This window comes from Cylas formicarius, unplaced genomic scaffold (genome assembly GCF_029955315.1).
Source record: "Cylas formicarius isolate icCylForm1 unplaced genomic scaffold, icCylForm1.1 PGA_scaffold_280__1_contigs__length_49999, whole genome shotgun sequence".
In the NCBI taxonomy this organism is placed as follows: Eukaryota; Metazoa; Arthropoda; class Insecta; order Coleoptera; family Brentidae; genus Cylas; species Cylas formicarius.
The window spans coordinates 2,819-24,617 of NW_026844313.1; the positions used below are offsets into that span (position 1 = coordinate 2,819).

General features: G+C 31.7%; 1 protein-coding gene across 1 annotated transcript; it reads left to right on the plus strand.

The window, feature by feature from the left end:
* Nucleotides 1–1,807: 1,807 nt before the first annotated feature.
* LOC132697665 (uncharacterized) lies at nt 1,808–16,461 on the plus strand. Its single transcript, XM_060663202.1, has 6 exons — nt 1,808–1,979; nt 8,101–8,278; nt 8,330–8,480; nt 10,941–11,081; nt 12,379–12,627; nt 16,279–16,461. The coding sequence occupies exons 1-6, from the start codon at nt 1,808–1,810 to the stop codon at nt 16,387–16,389; spliced, it is 1,002 nt and encodes a 333-aa protein (XP_060519185.1). The 3' UTR covers nt 16,390–16,461.
* Nucleotides 16,462–21,799: the final 5,338 nt, after the last annotated feature.

Consider the following 21,799-nt stretch of genomic DNA (forward strand, 5'->3'; position numbering starts at 1 on the left):
AAATGGCTTGTTTAATACAAAGACTAAACGAGATTTATGACCTTCGAAGTTTCCCAGAATTTGGTTTAATTCTTGTCCCGGGAGATAAAGTCGCAAAACCTAATGTAGTGGAAGGAATTTTGAGGCGCTTCCTTTTATAACACTTTCACGCATTATGTTACTAATGAGATGAAAATTATTAACAACGATCGTTAGTAAATTGAGAAGGGAACAACTAAAATTTTTCTTCAACTAAATACGTTTCATTCCCTTACGATTTACATTTCTTCATTCTTGTTATTTGAGGAAAGCGATGCTTTGTGTGATTTCTAAGGCCACGTTCGACTAGCTTGAATTGGGGAAAAGCCGCATTACTTTAACAGTTGCGATTTAAGTTAAATACTCCCTCGATTTGCCTGCTGAAATTTCCATTTCGGTAGCTTTACTAGTCTATTATGCAATAGGAATGGTAAACAAAATTCGAATAAACGAGTGACTTAAAAAGTTTAGTTATATGGTACCTTTTGGAAAACAATACGAAAATATTCATTACCATGTCCGTCATACTTGACAAACGTTAAAATTCAAGCCAAGACAGTTTCCGCAGGCAGTAGAAAAAATATTTTCATAAACTTTAACATAAAATTAATCTATAAATAATTGGATATAATCTTTACTAAACTACTATCGAATCCAACAATTCGTTTCAGAAATATTCGTTGATTTTTTTATTGTGATAGGATTGACCTGATATTATACCCCTGTCCATAAAATTCATTATATGTGTACAGATCTGACTGTACATATATGTTCTTTTGCCAGAATTTTTTTTGTGCTATTTCAGAAAACCCGATCTGGTGGTATTGAAAGCAATGGCGGTCGCCTCACTTATAGCACAATTGATAACCTTTTTAACCTTGTTAACGACATCAGTTTTCTTCACTTCTTAACATATAAAATATTAAGTCTAAAACTGATTGATAGTTTAGGCAGTTAGCTTTATACTTTAAGTTTGACTCTTTGACATACAATAATTTTTTTGCCCATGAAATTATCTTCTCCACAGTACATCTATCTCTATTTAAGTATGCGTCTCTAGAATGATTGGAGAAGTCTTTCATAGAGGAATATATGATACAAAAATATAAGCAGATTGTCCGATTTAAAAATTTAAAGTTGTCGCTACTATTCTCTACAATTGATAGTACTGCTATACTGAAAATATTTTAAGTCCATAGAAAAAAGCCACGTGACAAAAGTCTTAAGAAATTATTACTACTACAAAATCTAGTTTGACTTCTAACGTCCTGTAGCTCACCTTATCTTATGGCGGATAAATGTATACCTATTTCTATAATAAATAAGCGTAATTTAATTCGAAAGAAGTAGGCGGACAATAGACGGAAAATTTGGGAGGATAAATTGCATGGCTCTAACTAACACGAGTTCTTAGAAAATTATTAGCAAATAAACCTTCAACATTTATTGTTTCTACTAGGCTCAAATTAATAATAATTATAATATCTAAGAGTTATCGTTTATTTAGTAGAGTGAAAATTCATAACTATCAATATATTTTCATTTCTTTTTTATTTTTGGTTCTACCGAAATTTTAAATTTTTTTTTGAAGGTTAGAAGTTGGTAAAGTTTTAAATCATTCTGCAACTAATAGTATGTGTAGTCTTTTTCCACGTGCGGAGTTACTCCTGTGGAATGAAAACTGTATTTATTGTTTTCGGGGGATTTATTGGATTTGATTTATGAAATTGTATTTGTATTTTTTTATGACTATAAATGCGATATAATAATAATAATAATCATAATAATGATGATGATGATGATGATGATAATAACAATTCAGGATCAAGTGGTGGCCGCCCGATGCCACCACAAGCACATAATAAAAATGGATGTTCAGAACACCCGCTGTAGACTCTGTAAAAAAGAGCAGGAAACAATACTGTACCTGATCTCAGCCTGTACTCAATCGCGCCCCACCGGTAAGCAGACATAACATACTTCGCTGTCCTTAACCTACAAACCCAAAAAAAAAAAAACAAGTCGGATCAGCACTGGTCAAAAATATCAAATCCGTCAGAATAATTGACCTCTCTTTTATAATTTCTGCAAACGGTCTAGTACATGCAGAATTAATAAACCACCTTGAGGAGCTAAACTTACCTTACCTTATATGTAGTCAGATGCAGAAAGCACTTATTTTAAGAACAATTGCCATCCTCTGAAGAACACTTTCCTCCTAAATATGTAGGTTTTTCCAAGTGTATATCAATAATAATAATGATAAATTTTTAAAGAAACTTGCACAGGCTACTGTAATACTTTTTACAAAACTTCTAGATTCCTTCTGCATCGGATTTTGTTGAGTCGAACTTGCTAAAGTTTCGCCACAGCTTTTCAGTCAAGCTTTGAAGAAGCCAACAGGATGATTGGCGAAAGGTAAGCAAGTTCGACTCACCAAAAACCGACACAGGAGGAATCCAGAAGTTTTGGAAAAAATAATAACAATAATAATAATAATAATGATAAGAATAAGAATTATATTGCCTTATCTATATTTGCATCATATAGATGAAGCCAGGACATTTGACGAACCATTTGTCGAAATAAATTATTCAACGAAATATAAAAGTGCCAAATCAATAAAAACATATTTTCTCAAAGTTGGTGATACAGTCGCTGGAATAATAAAATTTTTAGACACGAAAATATACGCTTAGTCAAATTCCATTTCGCTAGCCCGAGCAGCGATTAAGCTAATGCGTCCTTCGTATTTCCGAACGTGACTTGTCATCCTGCTGGAAATTGTGAATTAGAGGAGCGTGTATCTGCTTTACTTTTCGTGTCGTTTACTCCCCCAGTGTCAACGTTGTTTCCTTAAACGAATCACACATTTCTTCGACCCATAAAATTTTCTGCGAACGACCCTCGTTCATTCGTGGCCACGGCTTTCCACGGACCGAAAGTGAACGTACGTACATAAAGGAAAGCCGTAAATTGCAACTTTAAATCGGCGGTGTCGAGGTACATATTGCACACGCACCACTCACAGTTTTACTGGGAATGCGAATTATTTAGCTTGCACCGCGCGGGGTTAGTCACAAAAAGTTTTCATTAAAAATTTACCAACACGTTAAATTTCAAATTCTCCGATGTTCATCAATTTCATTTTTTATTGCGTTTTATTCGACATGCTTTACGGCACCATAATTCAAATAAAGCTCATATTTGGCATTCTGCCAAAGCCATTTTAAACAGCGGCTACGTTAAGTCTTCTACCGGGTATCCTAAAGGAGTATTTACAAATGTCATACCGAAAAATACTGAAAAAGCAACGCTAATCAGCACTTGGCAAATTCTAAGAGGTAGAGTTGAAATTAGAATTTGCTACTAGTCTTAATTCTAAATTTTCAAATTTTAAAGATCGATCGATGATCTATGAAGCAAACAGAAGTTGTACTCCAAACAGCCATAAGGAATTCACATAGGATTCGACAAAGAACTTAATTAATTGCGTAAGACTGTTTAAAATGCAGTTTAAGACCCTTACATTGTATTTATTAAAGTCGGGAATGTTTAATATTCTTCTTTTCTCAAACTCAAACGCAACCAAAAACACAATAAACTGTTTTTACTTAAAGTTGTATTTTGTCATCGGATTATTGTTTTGGTTTGGAACGTTTCATTAGTTTTGCCAACAATCCCTTTTTTACTTGTTGAAACTAACAAAACTTCGATCTTCGAACGTTTAAGACAGATGGATAAGTGTCCATATACCGATTACGATTACGATTTCGACTATAATAACGGACAACGATCCATCTATCTGAAACATTGCGGGTTATGTCAAATAGACACTACTCTGGTTCTTTAAGTTTCAGCACTGAAACATGGTGGGGCACATTCATAGAACATCCTGCCTTATATTTTTCAAAAAATTTAACATCTATCTATTTGCTTAATATTTGTAAAACCTGTTCATATAAACAACTTCAATGTGTGTTTTTATAATTAACCGCAAAAACAAAAATACTCAATGACATGTCATAAATCTTGTCTGTAGGCATCAGCCACTTCAAGACTAATTTGCGAAGTTTGTCTCTTTATGTTTGTCTCTTAGATAATAGTTTTAGTTAGTTGCACATATTTGAATTGAAATTTTTCCTCTAAGATGCGCATTTTTAATCTTACATTGAAAATTTTTTTTCCTCTATAATTATCATGAAATACGGGATTCTGGAACAGACTTTCACCATTTCATTTCCAAAACTTGCTGTATCGGTAAGTTCATACTTCGAAGTAATTTGCCCTATATACGTAAATAGCGCATTTAAACGACTTCTTTTGTTATTGAATCAGTTTGTGGATGAAGTTTCAAACGGTTGTATTTATAATAAAAAGCTATTTTAATTATTTTGTCAAATGTGATCCTAAAGTATGAAGCAAATTTTTGTTTAATCGGTCATTAAAAAATAGAATTCAAAGGTTCTTTGAAAATGAAAATGAAGTTGCTGAAACACGAATTTAATTAGACAGGGTGTCTCGATAATAGACATCAATATTTTAACCGCGTATTCTGAGACCAAAGATAAGGATAAAAGTTTATATACACTAGGCTCCAAAACGTCTTAGTTTTTAACATACATGGTGTTAAATTTGAAGGGTCATCGCGATTTCTTGTAAATATTTTCGAAATACTTAGGCTCTATTTAACGAACTAAATCTTAGTATGGGATTGTCTTCAGGGGGTGTATAACACCAGGAATGTTGGAGGGGGAGAGCGGGGAGGAATTTGAAACAAATTTTTTTATTTTCAATTTTTCGTAATTTGGACTGCAGAATTTCAAATTTTCTACGTAAATAAGGTACCATTGTCGCACCTCGCTAGAATACGCAGTTTTCGAGAAAAAAGCTTTTGAAGATTTAAAAATATTATGTTTACATCAACAACCAACCTTCTTTAAAATGTAAAGTTTATAATTTTATTAGAACAATTAGCTTTGCAGTAAATAGAAAGAACAATTCAAGAAAAAACTATCGATCTAAATAATGACAAAAAAAAAGGGGGCATCAAAATAACCTACTCCGTGGATCAACAACGCAACGCGAATACGCTACTCGGTGGCCGAACATTACATTATCTGTGGTTTAACTAAAAAATGTTACAGTATATATTGCTTATTTGTTGTGTATCAGACTTGTAATTAATTGAATCTTTGTTTTTGTTAATATGGCACATTTCAAGAAACAATCGGGCTTTATAATTATTGACACATTGCAAAATTTTTGGATTGCTGTAGTCAAATTCATGTCCTGTTTTTATGTAATGCTCAACCACTGCACAAGTATTCTTATGAATACGGCAATCACTTTTGTGCTGTGTTAAACGTTGCTTTAACCACTGTGAGGTCTGTCCAATATAACAGCCTTGACAACCCAAACACGACAATCGATATATGACATTACAGTTATATAGTAGCGGAGTTGGATCTTTCACTCTAGAAAAAAGTTTAGAGACTTTTTCAGTATTATATTTAGCAATTTTTATTTCCTTGAATTCTTTGAAAATATTTATGATAGATTCTGTGAGGTTTTTAATATAAGGTATCTTTCTGTAACACATCCGAGCGTCTGGTTCATCTGTTGGACCGTCAAATGTGTTGGAGTTATAGATTAATCGCTTAAGTATATGTTTTGGATATCCGTTATTGACAAAAACGTTGAAAATTTTTTTCAGGTTATTTTGAACAAAACTGTCATTTCTCAAGTGTGTAACTCTGTTTTTTATGCCTATAATTGTATTATATTTTTGGTTCTGTGGATGAGAGGAACAATAATTAATAAATCTACCTGAGGCAGTTTCTTTCTGGTACCAATCCAAAATAATTTCATTTTTGTTAGTTCTAATAACTTTGGTATCTAAGAAGGGGACATAGGAGTCTTTTTCATGTTCAATTGTGAATTGAAGGTTGGTGTTGAAAGAATTAAAAATACTCAAGGTTATATCTGTTTGGTCACATGGTACCGCACAAAGAAGATCGTCAACATATTTATAAATAAAAGGTAATTTGAAAGGTAATTTGGGTATAATTTGATCTAGTAAATGGTCCAATACTAGGGTAGCAATTATTGGACTGATGGGAGAACCCATTGGGGTACCAAAAATTTGTTTGTAGAATTTTGAATTGAAACTAAAATAGGTGTTATCAAAAATAAATTTTATAAGTTTGAAAAAATTTGTCTTTGTAAGATTAGTGTGTTCTTTTATCTTTTTCCATTCATTATCCAAAATCTGATTTACCAATTCGAGAGGAATATTAGTAAAGAGCGATACGACATCCAATGAAATCAAAACATAATTGTCAGGGAGTACGTAACCGCTGATCATGTTGGCAAAGGTAAATGAATCTTTTACATTATAGTCATTTGTGTTTGTAAACGTAGTTTTAAGGATATTAGCCATAAATCTCGATATGTTGTACGTAACAGAGTTAATCGAGGTTACTATTGGTCTCAGGGGGATATCTGTTTTATGGATCTTAGGCAAACAGTACAACTTTGGAAAGGATGAATTATAGATCGATAGTTGTTTACATTCACTGTCAGAAAGCTCTCTTTTTGTTTTTAATGATTTAATTATCCTATTGTAAGTTAATTGTATCGAAGTAGTAGGGTCGCGGTTAAGTCGTGTGTAGGTGGTTGAATCGTTTAATAATTCCATGGTTTTTTGAATATATGTGGTTTTGTCCATAGCAACAGTGCAACCACCCTTGTCCGCTTGCAGTATGTACAAGTCAGGATGTGCATTCAAAAAATGTTTAGCTTCTTTAAACATTGTGTAGAAGCGAGAAGAACCATTACTATTATTGTTGTGCATGTAGTTTGTGAATGCATTTGCAACTTTTGCCCTCATAATATCTTTAGAATTGTCCGGTACAACATCAATAATATTTTCTATGTCAGCCAAAAAATTTTGATTTAGAAACTGATTATTATTGGCTGGGACGCTAAATTTGGGACCGAGTGATAAAAAGTCGGATATATTTTTTGGAATTTCAACACTAGAATAATTTTGGAACCATTTTTCATTGTTATAAAATAATACATTTTGCGTAGATTGACATTTAAGAAGCAAATTGAATTTTTTTATGTTAAACTTTTTTACTTTATTGAAAACCTTCTTGTATATGAGTTCTAATCTACTCTTATAATCTTGTATAATATTGATAGGTATCAAGTTAGTTATAGATTGCTTTATATTCTGGATTGATTTGTTAATTTTCGAAATAATGTTACATGTCATTTTTATCTCAAGGGACAATATTTTAAAACTAATGTCAGATATAAATCTGTCTATCCTGTTTGCTGTCGATATATCATTACCAACAATTAATAGTCCATGTATCTTCTTTCCACTATCTTGAATGTGTCTAGGTGTCAATCTAGATTTTCTGCAACGAAAGAGGAAAATTCTTCTATTATTGTTCCTTGCTAAACTTCTGTTCAAATTTAACCACGGACCGCTACCCGATATCCTTTGAATTCAAATAAGTTTAGTACGGTCGATATAAGAAGAAATTCCAAGTGTTTATATATATGTATATATATATATATATATATATATATATATATATATATATATATATATATATATATATATATATATATATATATATATATATATATATATATATATATATATATATATATATATATATATATATATAGCACCTAAAGGAAACAAAGGATGCATACTGCATATACTGCAAGAATTTTAAGTATTCGTAGAGCAACAACTGACTTTTGATGTTAATTCTAAACGCTAAATTTAAACTTGTTGCCATTATAGAGAAGTATGACTTTTTAAATAATTCTTTACGATAACGGGGAATACAACTGATGTATTTATTTATATGGTATAAATAAACGTATATTAATAGGCCGCTTCGTAATACAGAATTTTCGACTAAACAAAACTTTCCACAATTTATGTTCAAAATTTATTTGAATTACTGCCTGGGCATATTCAGGAAAACTTCAACAAAAATTGGGTTCACCGAGCATTTTTCCAATAACGATATCTAAAATTATAATGACTGTCAGCAAAGGAAAACTCCATCGTTTCCCGAATAATACGACAATATTGTGTTGAACACGCATCTCGTGTGAACCACTTGGCGCTCACCCACATGCAACCGGAAAATATTTTCGAGTTACTCGGCCGATCTCTTTTCTCGTGGCTTGACTTGAAAAACTTGGCGGGACCTTTAACGACGCACATGTTATTCCACTTTCTCCGGCTTTATTCGTTATCGTTATCTCTATTTTTCAGCTTCAATATTCCTCAAGTGAGATCACGGCTCGAGAAGTTAATGGGTACTAACTATGTCAATCTGACGGACCGTGTATATATGCAGCGGCTTCAGCAGCGTATCCTTGAAGACTACGAGGACTCGATGGACAAACGGATAAAAGTCAGAGAGGTAATATGTTTCAATTGTTTCCCGTAACAACAAAATGCAATCCTAGTCTTGTGCATGGGTTCCCCACTGCAGAGTAGACCTCAGAGGCACACCAATAGTTTCCAAATAAGTTGTGTTTTATAGAATATTCTATACAGTTATATGCAGAGTGACCACTTTTTTCAATGAATTTTATAGGTGCCTTTTAATTTACAATTTTGAAGTGTTCTAAAAGTATAAATATTAAATATTATATTATGTTTATTAATTAGGTATTATATATTAGCTCTAATAGAAAATATATATGACACTAAATATATGCAAATTTACTAAATATAAACAAATTATCAAAAATTTCATAAATACGTAAAATTTAAAATCTAATTATACTCCACAAATAAAGCATTGTACAAAAAATAACACTCGCACACTTCAGTTTTCAAAACACATAAAAAAATTATTGTTAGTTCCCTGATATAAAAAAATTAGCCCCCAAAAATACTCAGCAACGTAGATTTCATATTTGGAATAATTTTGAGAAACACCATTCTAATCATCTTAGGATTAAATGAGCTACTAATGCTATTACAAATAAAATTGCCAAATTTTTAACAATATTGGCAAAAGAATGTTTAAGATGGCTTTCCACCCCACGTGTCCCGATACCTGTTTTTATTTTTTTAATGATTTTTTTTTCAAAAGTTACACCAAGCAAGGGTGACAATAATAAAGTTTTCGGAAGTAAGCAAGTTAATAAGCGCATATTTGTCACTCAAACATTAACATTTTTTTGTAAGTGTTAGTACCAAAAATTTCTAGTTAATTATTGGTTTAAAATATATTCTCTCGCAATAAATGAGATTAAATAAATTTAAAAAACACCAATTTTCTCTCTCCAAAAGAGGTAACCTGTAAAACCTGTAAAATTTTCCTACGGAAATGAATAAAAAGATATGGAAATACCTATAGCTAAAGATTTTCGAATGCATAACGTGTTTTGGTTTTATAAATTCGGATTTCCCAGAAATATCTGATCACCCGACAGACCCAAAAGATAATAACATGAATTTCCATTTAAAAACATCTCAAAGCTATTTTAAACTCGAATAAGGGACTTTCCGAGTAATATAATTTATACGTTACAAAAAAATCAGATTTGAATCCAATCAGACGAAGATTCAAAACAAGAATAAGAAAGCAAAAGAGAATTTAAGGCTTATCTAAGTGGGTTAAAAGCTCCACGTGCCACTTTGTCCTTCAGACATTTTCTTTTCGCATTAAACAATAAATTATATTGCGAGATAAAATTTTTCTGTCAATGTTAATATGCAGTAAACATCGAGAACAAAGCAAGGCGGGTATTTCATGTTCCGAAGATAATTGATCTAAGTAAATAATTGAAATGGACATATTTCTGTCTGAAAGTTTTCCTAATATTATCAGTTTTAATTTTACAATACGTCATCATAATAAAGATTCAAATAGATAGAATTAACACAAACCTCAAATACCTATACTCAACAGGATATCTGACTGGAACTAATTGTACATTCTTTCAAATGTATTTTATGTCGAAAGAAATCTCTTTAAAAGGATTGAAAAAACAAAAACAGGGGTTTTTATAAACAAAGGCCAATTTTACATGGTGATAAATAAACAAGGCACTGCAGTTTCTGGCCAATTTCAACCGATCACATAAAATTAAGTTATTCGTATTTTATCAAAGATATGCATTTTTAAATTATAAATAGTTTATACATACCTGCAAATTTAGATTTTTATATAACCTATCGAAGTAATTTTCCGTGGGAAATCATTTTTATTTTTAGTGGGCTGTGATTTATCTAAACAACTCACCGATTTCTGATCACTATCCAAGAAATCATTGTTGAACCAACTCAATATTTCAACATATTATTATTAGATGCACTTAATCAAAACTTTATGTATTTTGTGTATATACAGAAGCCAAAAACTCAGTACATTGTTCATTTTTGGATTTTCATATTTAAAAAAATATGTTCACTGAAAAATCAATAAAACCTTTAAAAATACTCAAAAACTCTAGGCATCTATTTTTTAAATGAGTTGGTTTAAGTCCTTCTATGTTTGGTATTCCTTAAAATGTTATTTATATGTTTACGAACACAAAAAATTAATTAATCAATTTCCATTTGTTTCGATTAAAATGAAATTGACAAGTTGATCCTGTGCAAGAAAATCGATACACCACAACTTATACAATACAATACAACAAAAAAAGAACACTGACGTTCTGCCAAAACTAATATTTTTTTTTAAAGAGACATCGGAGTGCATTAAAATCCTCAATCCCGAACCAATGAAAGAATTTTATAGTTTAAATTAAATTAAATTAAATTTTATATTTCTTAGGTAGAATTAATAAATGTTTAATTTGTTAACGTCATAATGATTCGAAAAGCTATTTCTTAGCTCATATTATGTTTCGTTATTATTTAGGAAGAAGAAATGGAAAGAGTGAAAAATCTGGTGTTAATTGGGAAAATTCCACTGGATCAAGCACCGCCTGAAATGGCTCGCCACCCCATAATGCTTATTGAAAACTATTGCAACAGACTGATTGCGGAACGGAGAGCCAAGGTTAATAATACACTGTGTGCCATAGAAATTGCAAAACCCAGTATATGATTAGCAATATTTAGACTGTTTTATCGGTTAAGTTCCTGCATGAAATGGGGGACAACATTTTTGTTTTGTTTTTTTCATGTGCACAAAAAAGTAAGTTAGCACAAATTAGTTTAACGAGGTAGGATGGTATGTCTATGTATTGCTATTAACCAATAGACATAAACAACTAACTATGTCTGGAATACCTGGAATCAGGAGTGGGGAAAAAGATCGCAGTCCGTGACAAATCACGTTTACGTTTGGCTCACGATGGTGGTATACTTTTTATGGTTTTGTCTTCCGAATGAGTTTAAGACCCGCCAGGTGTAAGGCGGAAGGAACCATTCTGTTCAGCATGTGTACCATAATTTTCTTTGTTTATATAATTATGTTTATATAATTATGCTTTGTTAGCCGTCGAAGCTTTGGAGTTATTTTCATTATTATAATTACCAACTTACAGTTATTCCATTGTTTTTCGAGACTCAGTGTGCGATGTCCAGCGACGAAGCAGTTGAGATTGTGGTCGATGACATAATAATCGTTGATGATGAACATCCGCCAAATTCAAATGGATCAGAGACTCGGACTCATTTGCCGGTTGCTACCAAAAGTGGAGCCGTAACATTAACGCTCGAGATGACTAAAACACCGTATGCCACAGTATGTGACAATAATCGAGGAATCTCACCGATGAAGCTCGACACAAATCCTCAAGGTTTTAGCATTTGTATGCACGAAATACCGAAGTACGGTTCTGGAACATCATTGTGGAAGAGCCACCAACGTCACTTACTTGGAGCGTTATGAATTGGGGTACTAAAAGAGTTGGAAGCACCTTCAGCACGTGCCAGACGATATACCCCCACAGTTACTAGAAAATTCCTACGACAAGCTTATATAACCGTATATTGGATTTTAGCTTAGCTTAGAGCCAGAGCTTTCGAAAATGTTATAAAATACAAAAAACAAAGTTACTCAAAAATATATCGACTTGATTAAAAGCCACAAAAAATAATAAAAAGCTTGAGTGGGCCGCCTTGTCTCCGTGTGCCATGATGAGTTACACAGTGTCGAAACTTACAAGGAGGCGCAACTCACTATTGAATCTTTAAGAATTCCTTTCAATAAGTTTATTTGAATATATAACCCATTGTTATTAATATTCATTCCAACTACTGGGTTTTGCAATTTCTATGTCAGACAGTATATTACGAAAGACAACATTATATATCCAACCCGCAAAACTTAAACTTTTACTGCTTTCCAGATAAAAATGTATAAAATTAAAATTCCGAAGTATCTCTATTGGGACGATACTCCGGATCCACCGACCGGGTTGTCGATAGAAATGGGCCACGTTTTCGGTCAAGATGGTGATAAATTATGCCAGCCGGTAGAAAAACATATAGAAAGCAGCGAAGAAGAGGATCTTCAGTTAGGTTATATGATGGCGATGGAGGAGTTTGACAAAGCGAAGTACGAGAACAACCTGGTGAAAAAACTTCTCTCCTGTGAGGTAATGTTAATAATAAAATGTCTTCCCATTATTTTTTTTTTGGAGCCATTTTGGTAAGTTTCATGTTTTATCATATCATATTATTTGTGCGGTGTTTCTGTAATGACGTTATATAAAATTTAATGTGTAGAGAGTGGAAGGACAGCATTCGGGAAATATCGGAAAAACGCCTACAGAGGTTTTTTGCCTTTTCTGCTGACGATAAAAAACTGTCCTGAATATTTTTCTTTACGGTATTTATCATTATCTGTATTTCACAAATTCGAAACTTCAAAATTATAGTCTACTCCTTTATTGGGCACCAGATTTACACACGGTTAGTTTATGCAAGAAAATTGTATATTTTTTTTCCACCCAATATAGCCGCAGCAAGATAATTTCGTTCTAAATCCAGTTACATGTATTAAGTGTTATTGACTAAGATTTAATTAAACTCCATATTTTTAAATATATAAGCAAGGATTGTTTTGTTTTATTTGTTTTGTTCGTTATTTGCAAATTTAGACTAACCAGGAAGAGAATAATACCCATAATGTAAAATTCCCTTAAATTTTATATTTAAGTTTTTTCGTAAACCTTTCGAAATAAAAGGATAGGAGACTTTATATGAGACACACACAAAAATGAAAAAACGCATCCATAACATTTCTCAAGTCATATGTGCCATTTTTATTTTATAATTGATCGATTAAGGTAAGTATTACATCTGCAATTGAATTCTGAGAATAGTTGAAGATAGTGGATAATGATATGGTTGGTAATCTATCTGATCTGAAAAACTTGAATTTAAAATTGTTTCAAGAATAAATTTTTGTTTAAAATAATAAGTTATAACTATAACATCAATTGCTAATATTATGCAGATTATTTTTTCGAGGTATCGCACCATCCCAAAGTACCCATTGGGAAAATAAATTCAATAGCGCCATCGCCGAATTATCAAGAATACTTAATTTTTGGGAACATTGTTATAACTATTTGATGTATGGGGCCTTGTGGTATATCAGCATATCACTCATAATAATGGCACATTTGAGGCCAACATCAGAAAATGTTTAGAAGGGACATTCTACCAATAAAACCATATGATGTTCAACAATCAACATGGCCGCTGATAGTTCGCCAATTCCAATGTTTTCAGAATAGTGTAGTATTTTTTGTTGACAATTTTTTTATTCAAAATAAAAAACGAGTAGAATGTATAATGGTCGCTGTTTAGAACGATAATTACGGCCATTATATTATGTTATAGCCATATAATATCTACAGCTATAATACATTTACTACAGCCTTTAACTTTGGAAGTCAACATCAATTCTATTTCAATTTTCTACCCAGCAAATTTGTCAGGAAAAGTTGTAATACAGAGCAATACGCATTTTTGTCGAGGAAATGCTGCTGAAATTTTAATAGTCTTCCATTCCGACAGTTCCATAAATCGACTGGTTTTTGCATCAAACTCCTTTTCATTTCGAACGTCGAGAAATCCGCGATAATGAAAACGATTAACTGTACAAAAAGCGATTTTCGAGAGCATCTGTCAATTGCATATGATTTTTATGGGTCACATAATAACCCGCGATTATGATTGACTTTGCTTTCTGCAAGAGGAAACGGTCTATTCAAAATATGCGCACATTGTTTAAACCGAATAATGCCCAATGAGTTACGATATTAGTGAAAAAATAACTGGCTATAAATGTGAAAAATGAAATTAGATAAAATGAAATTATACGATTATGTTTAAGACAGTACATAAAACCTTTAAATGTAATGATTTGTTCTCTCGGATAGAAAAGTAATGGCGAAATATCCGGCTAAATCATATGATGCTAGGGAAGTAGTATTGTGCACTACAGTATTGTTATAAATTTTCGTGGTTAGTTACTTAATATGCTCTTTCATTTTTAAATATTGTCGAGATTTTCCATTTTAAATGAAACATTGCTCTTGAACGTTGGGTTTTCATCAGGTTATAAAAGATATAGTGTGCTCAAGGCCTGTACAAACTAGATAAGCATTATCTAAACTAATCTAAATCAAAACCCACTGCAAAGGGGTGGACAATTATTGTCGTGATTTCATTTTTTGCATTTTTCATTGGTTAGTTCACTCAGAACCTAACATTTCTTTTGCAATTTAACAATCTAATTGTGTTGTTTGTTCATTATTCATTTTATTACGAAAATCAAGTTGTGATTCAAATATGAAACAAATATTACAAGAAAACTGTTGCAAATATGAAGGAAGCTAAATATTATCAGAAATCGGAAAATGAAAGAAATGAAAATGTTCTACAATGAAAACGAATCCATTTTTTTTTGTAATTACGAACACTTCTAACGAACAGCTCAGTGCCAAACCTTGCATACGGATAGCGTTTAAATGTGGAGTGATTCAAATGTGTACTTCTCCCACGTTATCCCAGGAAAATTTTTTCGACTTAGCCATTAATTTTTCACTAGCGTTTAAGCGAGGGGTTCTTCGAGTAAACTTTTTGTATATAATAATGAAAACTTAAAATTAAGCCGTCTGTATATTAAAAACAAAATATGGTAGGAAGTAGCTATATAATTAGGAAAGTTTTCTAGTTAAAGCTCACAGCGGGTAATTCGCACAGTTCTTTGTTTTCGGTTTGATTTAAATAATGCACCAGGCTGTTGATTTCAAATTATAACATGACGTCTAAATTCAAGCTCTTTAAATTTTTAAACATTATGCCACCAATTTTAGCTTATGCTGTGGAATTTCTTCATTGTGAGAATATGACGATGGTAACACACAAACACACACACATACACTAAAAAGCGTAAAACTATTAACGAAATTAACAAACATTTCCAAATTAATAGTTTGAACCGAAGGCTGAACAGCCATTACAAAATCATCAACATCGTAAGTAGTAGTGATTAATCACTTCTACATCCCCTGTGCAGCGAGCAGATCGTGAGATCGATTAAAGATTCGTAACTAAAGATTCGCCACGGAAATTAAAGTTTCCAAAGTAACTAAAAAAATTTCACCGATTACACATGACATCACTATAAATATAACTAAAACTAGTTCCCTTTCCACCCCAGTTTAATAGTTATTCGACGAACTTTATCAAAATTATTGAATAAGAGCTAATGTTCAAAACAGAAAGTTATACTTATTGAGAATTAGCCTTTCACTCAGAAAGTGAACTTTTTGGTATGGAGAAATTATAAACGTAAAAACATTCTATCCATACGCGCTTCGGTAGAGTAGCCTACCGTTTCGAAATATAAACTTTTCAATATTTATAATATATAATTTAGATGATCACGCATCCACAGAATTTTAATTCACGTTTGATGTTGCGTGGGCGATAGTAATTGGCGTTCATTTAAGAGCATCGCAATTACATCTTGCGTTATTTATATGACTTTTCGGAATTGTATCGCTTCCACAGCATCGATTTGAACTAACGTCCAACCTGTTGTTTGATTTATAGATTCAATTTGAAATTTTAACGACTCGTTAGGCACATTGAAATCGCATTTTTCCACTTTTTAATTTATCGCATCTTTTTGATTGCCATCGTACGCTTCATGTGACACCCCACAACATCAATTTAATTCGTGCAATCGTTGCCTTAGCGGTTATAATATGTAACTTGTAATTTTTCAGACGGTGGAAGAAATGTATGCTCTCGCAGACGACATCATCGGCATTCTCAAAAGTTTAGACGAAAACAACAAAATGCCGGACGACATTTCCGACTCATTTAGTGGATCATAAGCCAAATAATATTAGCAATTTTTCCACAGCATAAAAATGTATTTATCTAATTAAGCAATAAAAACATGTATTTCCGTCATTAATTAATTATTTTAGTTTTAATTAAATCTAATAATTAAATTTAATACGCCGTATGTGGATGCGTCAAAACGTCACGGCGCAAAAATTATTTTGATGCATCCAATTAGCAATGAATTTTTGTGCGTTGCGACCTGTGATTGTTAATTGCAGGCGATTGTATTATTTTGAACTTCCTAGATTGGACTCATATACAAAAAAGATAAAATTAATTTAAATAATGATTTGTAAAACCGTTTAAAAGAGATATCTGTGTATTTCAAGGTTTCCTGTCTGCACATTTTTTTTCTTTTTATTGCTCTTTTCGAATCAGGACTAATCCAAAACTTGATATTCTAAAAAATGGTCTGATAAGGCCTCTTGCATTTTTAATAACATTTACTACAACTAAAATAAATAGAAATTTTGTTGCTACAGTAATTAAAATTATCCAGTAGACATTATTTCCAAAACTGAAATTGACGTTTTATAACTTTTTTTAACAACAAAAAACTAGTACAATATATTGGGTAAAACGATATACAGGCTAATTCATTAGTATTTGAAAATACATATACCCCAGAATTTCCAGCTCAGAATATTAGCATTTAACTCAATCCCCTTAAATTAAAATGTGGCTACAGGGTATCTTATTTTAAAAAATATGTTTTTTATAATTGACAAGAAGTGTGAGTCACTCTACATGCTACTAGATTACGCTGAATAAAGGTTTCTGGATACTATCAGAGCCGTATGGTAGGTGAAAATGGCTGGTTGACCCCTCCAAATTTTAGTACAAGAACAAAAAGCTGCACATTTATTTTGATATACTTACTTACTAATTAATTGTTTCAGAGCTTTGCACCGTAGGATTTCGATGAATAGATGCGCTTAATGTTTAAGAACACTTCTTGAAAAAAACATTTTTTACAATCTAAATAAGGAGTTCAATGTGTAAATATTTATTTAATAGGGATTATAAACGGTGGCATAGTTGGTAATGTTGATGTAGACAACATACCTAACTAGATCGAATCACTGATTTTTTTTTACATATATGATCCAAACTGAAAAAACAAAATACTATATAGTATACTATATATGATATTGCCGAATATGAATCGCTAATATGAATCCGATGGACTCAGACTGAAGAAAATAGCATTGTCTGTGTGTCGTGCTTAAATATTAGCATACTAAGACAGGAAATCTGCGTTTTCATTCAGAGCGTAATCTTCATTTTGCTTTAATTATTCAAACTTTTGAGTATTTGTTTACACACACACAACCTAATTTAAACTTTTTTATCGCTTTTCCCGAAAAAAATTAAATAACTTCTTCAAAACAGGCCAATTCCGGGATTACTTGTTTTGCGGTTTATAAACAATCCTCCCCAGAGATTTCAGTGGGAAGATTACCCTCTATAACTGCACATATTATGTTGATACATAAGTATAGTGCAAAATAATTATGTATTTTTTATAAAATATTAGCTCTAATAATATTCTCAATTAATTAATTTTTGCGATGTAAACTAACATTAACCATAAAACATCTAACATATAGAATATACGAAAGAAACGATAATAAAAAATTCCACCATTTTAGTAGAGCAAATAGATCAGATGTAATTATGGTTTCAAGCGAGTAACATTTAATTTCACCTTGCAGAAAATAACGTATTTACTTTTAGAAGCGAGTTCGGTTATAATCAACATCGACTAGCAGTAAACAACTAGGATACAATGTACATCCTTTGTCAAGTATCTCCTGATTCCAGATATTATAAATATTTTCTTATAATAGATGGAGACAGATTACAGTTTATTAAAAATTTGTTGTGACTGGTACATTGTAACATAGAAATTTTGGTTTAGAGATACTACTCGTAAAATTAATAAAGATAAATACATATGAACTACAGAAATAACTACCTGATAATTTGGTTGTATCTCGTACCATGAGGGAAACAGAATATAATATTCTACAATCATGTAATAGCTATAACACCATTCACTTAGACATTTACATGTTCGTTAAATATGTTATCATAGTCTAAAGAACCACAAAGTGACGCGCTCTTAGTGGATATTACTTGATGCGCTTGGAAAGTAGGGAGGTCAACCACTGCCAGACGGCGCTTATCGCATGTGTGCAGAGGCCACCAAAAAGTGGTCACGTTGCTATTTTACGCATTACAGTATACTCCATTACGGGTGCACACTTAATAGGATAACGTTAGAAGCATTAAATGTAGTGTAAAATGCTGGGCCCTTAACGATGGCCTCAAGTCTAGGCATCGTTTCTAAAAACGCTTTGCTTGGTGCATGTATCTAATTATTTTATATTTTATACTGTAATAATGGATCTGTATAATTCCAGTAACAAATAAAAAAGGTGGAAGAAAATAATAAAAATGTTGAAAAATCTCGAATTTGTTTATGTTTGGACAACTTTTGCAAAAACCGACCAATACTACATTTGTCCTAATTTACATTGGAAGTTAAGTTCCAAAAAGTACGTTGAAATTCAATTGTTATTTACATTACAGCTTTGCAGTTTTCAGGTCCAGCTGATGTTTACTTTCTACACTTTTCCAGAGTGATGACTAATTAAAACAATGGTTAGTGTGAAGTCAGAACTGAAAAAATATGCAGTCTTTTGATTTGGGGATATTGGCCAAAGGTCGAAAAATACTTCTGAAAATACAGGTTTTCTTCTTGCACTCTACCCAAAGTAACGAAAACAAATTGTTGATAATTATTTTGCAGCTTCTGAGTTCAAATTCTAGGTTTCAAGATAACAGTGTTTTTAGTATTGTTTAAGAGCGAATTTTTTGTTTGTAAATCTAATCCATCTAATTTAATCTAATAAAAACACAATTTTTGAAATGGAATTATCATTTCAAGCATTTTATTTAATTTTCCTTGAAAATATATTTCATGAGATTTGTTTGCCAAAACTATAAAGTTTATAATGATATCTCAAACCATCAACAACTTGTCGTTACGAAGAGGTTAAATTAGTTGAAAATTGCTTCAAATACATTAGGCTTCGTTTGATTAAACTTTACGCCCCTAAAAGCTTCTGCGTAATAGATGCCTGGTTAAAGTCTCTAAAGGATGTTCCATTAACAGACGACCACGGTTTCATTGTTTAAGATATTTCAGGTTAATTAACTTTTAATAAAATATAAAAATTGAAAGCAACATTTGTTATAACCAAGAAAAATGGAAAAAGTCATTGTTTTAGGAACACTCAATTTAATTACCCTTAATATGGAGATAATTCAGCAAAAAATAGAAGATAAAAAGTATTGTTTAAAATTGTAAAATTGTGTTATAAATCTGCATTACAAACTGACCCAAGATATGAATCTAGAAGATAAATTGATTGAATTGGTGATCTTTAGACACATTTAAGCGTGGGAGTGTTGCTGAGAGCTCTGTATTGTGTGGAAATATTTTCGTATTTTTTAAACCTTAACTTGACATCCATAGACAGTATCTTTGCTTCTGTCGTCAACGACTGTTCCCACTTATACATATTCTGCAAAGTTGGTGCATCGCAAATGAATTAAACTTAGAGATAAGTATAAAGTTGTAAGCTGTACTAGAAAGAAGAATATTATTCTACACCCTTATAATATAGAATACGATAAATACGATAAATATGATAAAAGTTGTTGGAGTAAATTTCCATAGCAAACTCTTATTTAGTGATCTTATTAATATCATTAATACCAATACCAAATATTTTAGGGATAATGTGCATATGTGCATCCAATGCTTGAGTATGCATCTTTTATTTGGAACCCATGTTAGAAAACCGTTGAAAAAATTCAAAGAAAATTCATACAAATTTTAGTATTTAAATGTGGCGGTGACTATTCGTCGATAGGCGAAATAGTGCATCCTAGCTTTTCTACACTTATTTATATTGTGAACAAGTGCAAAGTACTCTGCCTTGGTATTCCCAGGAATTATGCATATTTAACTTTCGTCCATATTAGCTTGTGGCGGAAAAAGTTTTGTTTTAAATTTTTTTTATTCTCCTTCTTCTGTATCCGCAAATTACCCTGTAAACTTTCTTATCGAGAAATAAAGCGATTATTATTATTATTACTATTATTATTTATGATTACAAAAGTCAAACGGATTACATTGAGTGCAGAGAGTTTTTTCAATGGATAATGGAACAAGTGGCTGCTAAATCATATTCAGCAGTGGGACTCACTTTCATCTTGTACAAAATTGTCTCTGGAGATCACAGACTACGCGAGCGCTTGATGGGAAGCGACTAAACAAAATAAGAGTCGAATAAAATAGAAATTTCCCGTCCTCCTGTTCCCGTTCAACAAATATCATGTGACTTAAAAGCGCTAGAATTATTTCATTGAATCGTTTTGAAGTTTAAGCTTTCGCTCTTTCCCCATTAGTTCTCATCTTATATTTATAATTAGGAAGCGGAAAAACTGCAAACGAAAAACTCTAATAAGTGCTCATTTCAATGCATCAAATTTTGCAAATGCAAATAAGAATTTTTAATATATCAAAAATCATGAACAATAACGTTAAATAAAGCCAGAACTATTTCTTTGTAATTAAACCCGTTGTTCAGAAGACCTATAATTTTTTACGTATACCACAGACCTATTTGAATATATAAAAATGAAAAAATAGTAATAAAACTTTTTATATTCACACGTTCACACACTTACATAGCAAATTGAGATTATAAAAATAATTTCACATAATAGCAACTTGCACAACATACAATTCGTAAATTAACAAACTGTTCTCATTTAACAAAAAAATTGTTAACTAAATGTTTTTCAAAATTTCCCAAGAGTAAGTTGTGCCTTCTTCCTGTATACATATGTTTAAAAGTTAAAAAACTTCGCTCAACTACAGAAGTTATCGGACATTATTTTTGTTTTGGAATTAGATGTGTTTCTGATTTATACAAATCCAGTTCTCTTTCGAAACTAGTGAAATCGCCTACAACAATTTCTGAAATATTGTTTAGAATTTTGAAGCCTGTGTTATTGTCAATACTGACATAATTTTTTTAATAACCGCCGCGTTGATAGTAGCTGAAACTTTTTTGCAATCTACCTCAAATTGATTTATTAAAGCCACTAAATCTGTCGAAAAAACAGAGTAGTCTCCAATTTCACTAGTGCTATAGCTACAAAAGAATAATTTGTTTTTATAAATATTACATTTTCTTTTACTGTTGAAAATATAGCAGCGGCTTACCAAGCTAGTATTTGAATTGAGTATTTGAACAATTTTCCTTAAAAAGTTTTTAAATATAATTACTATAGAGTTTGCAGCATTCGATAAAAGGA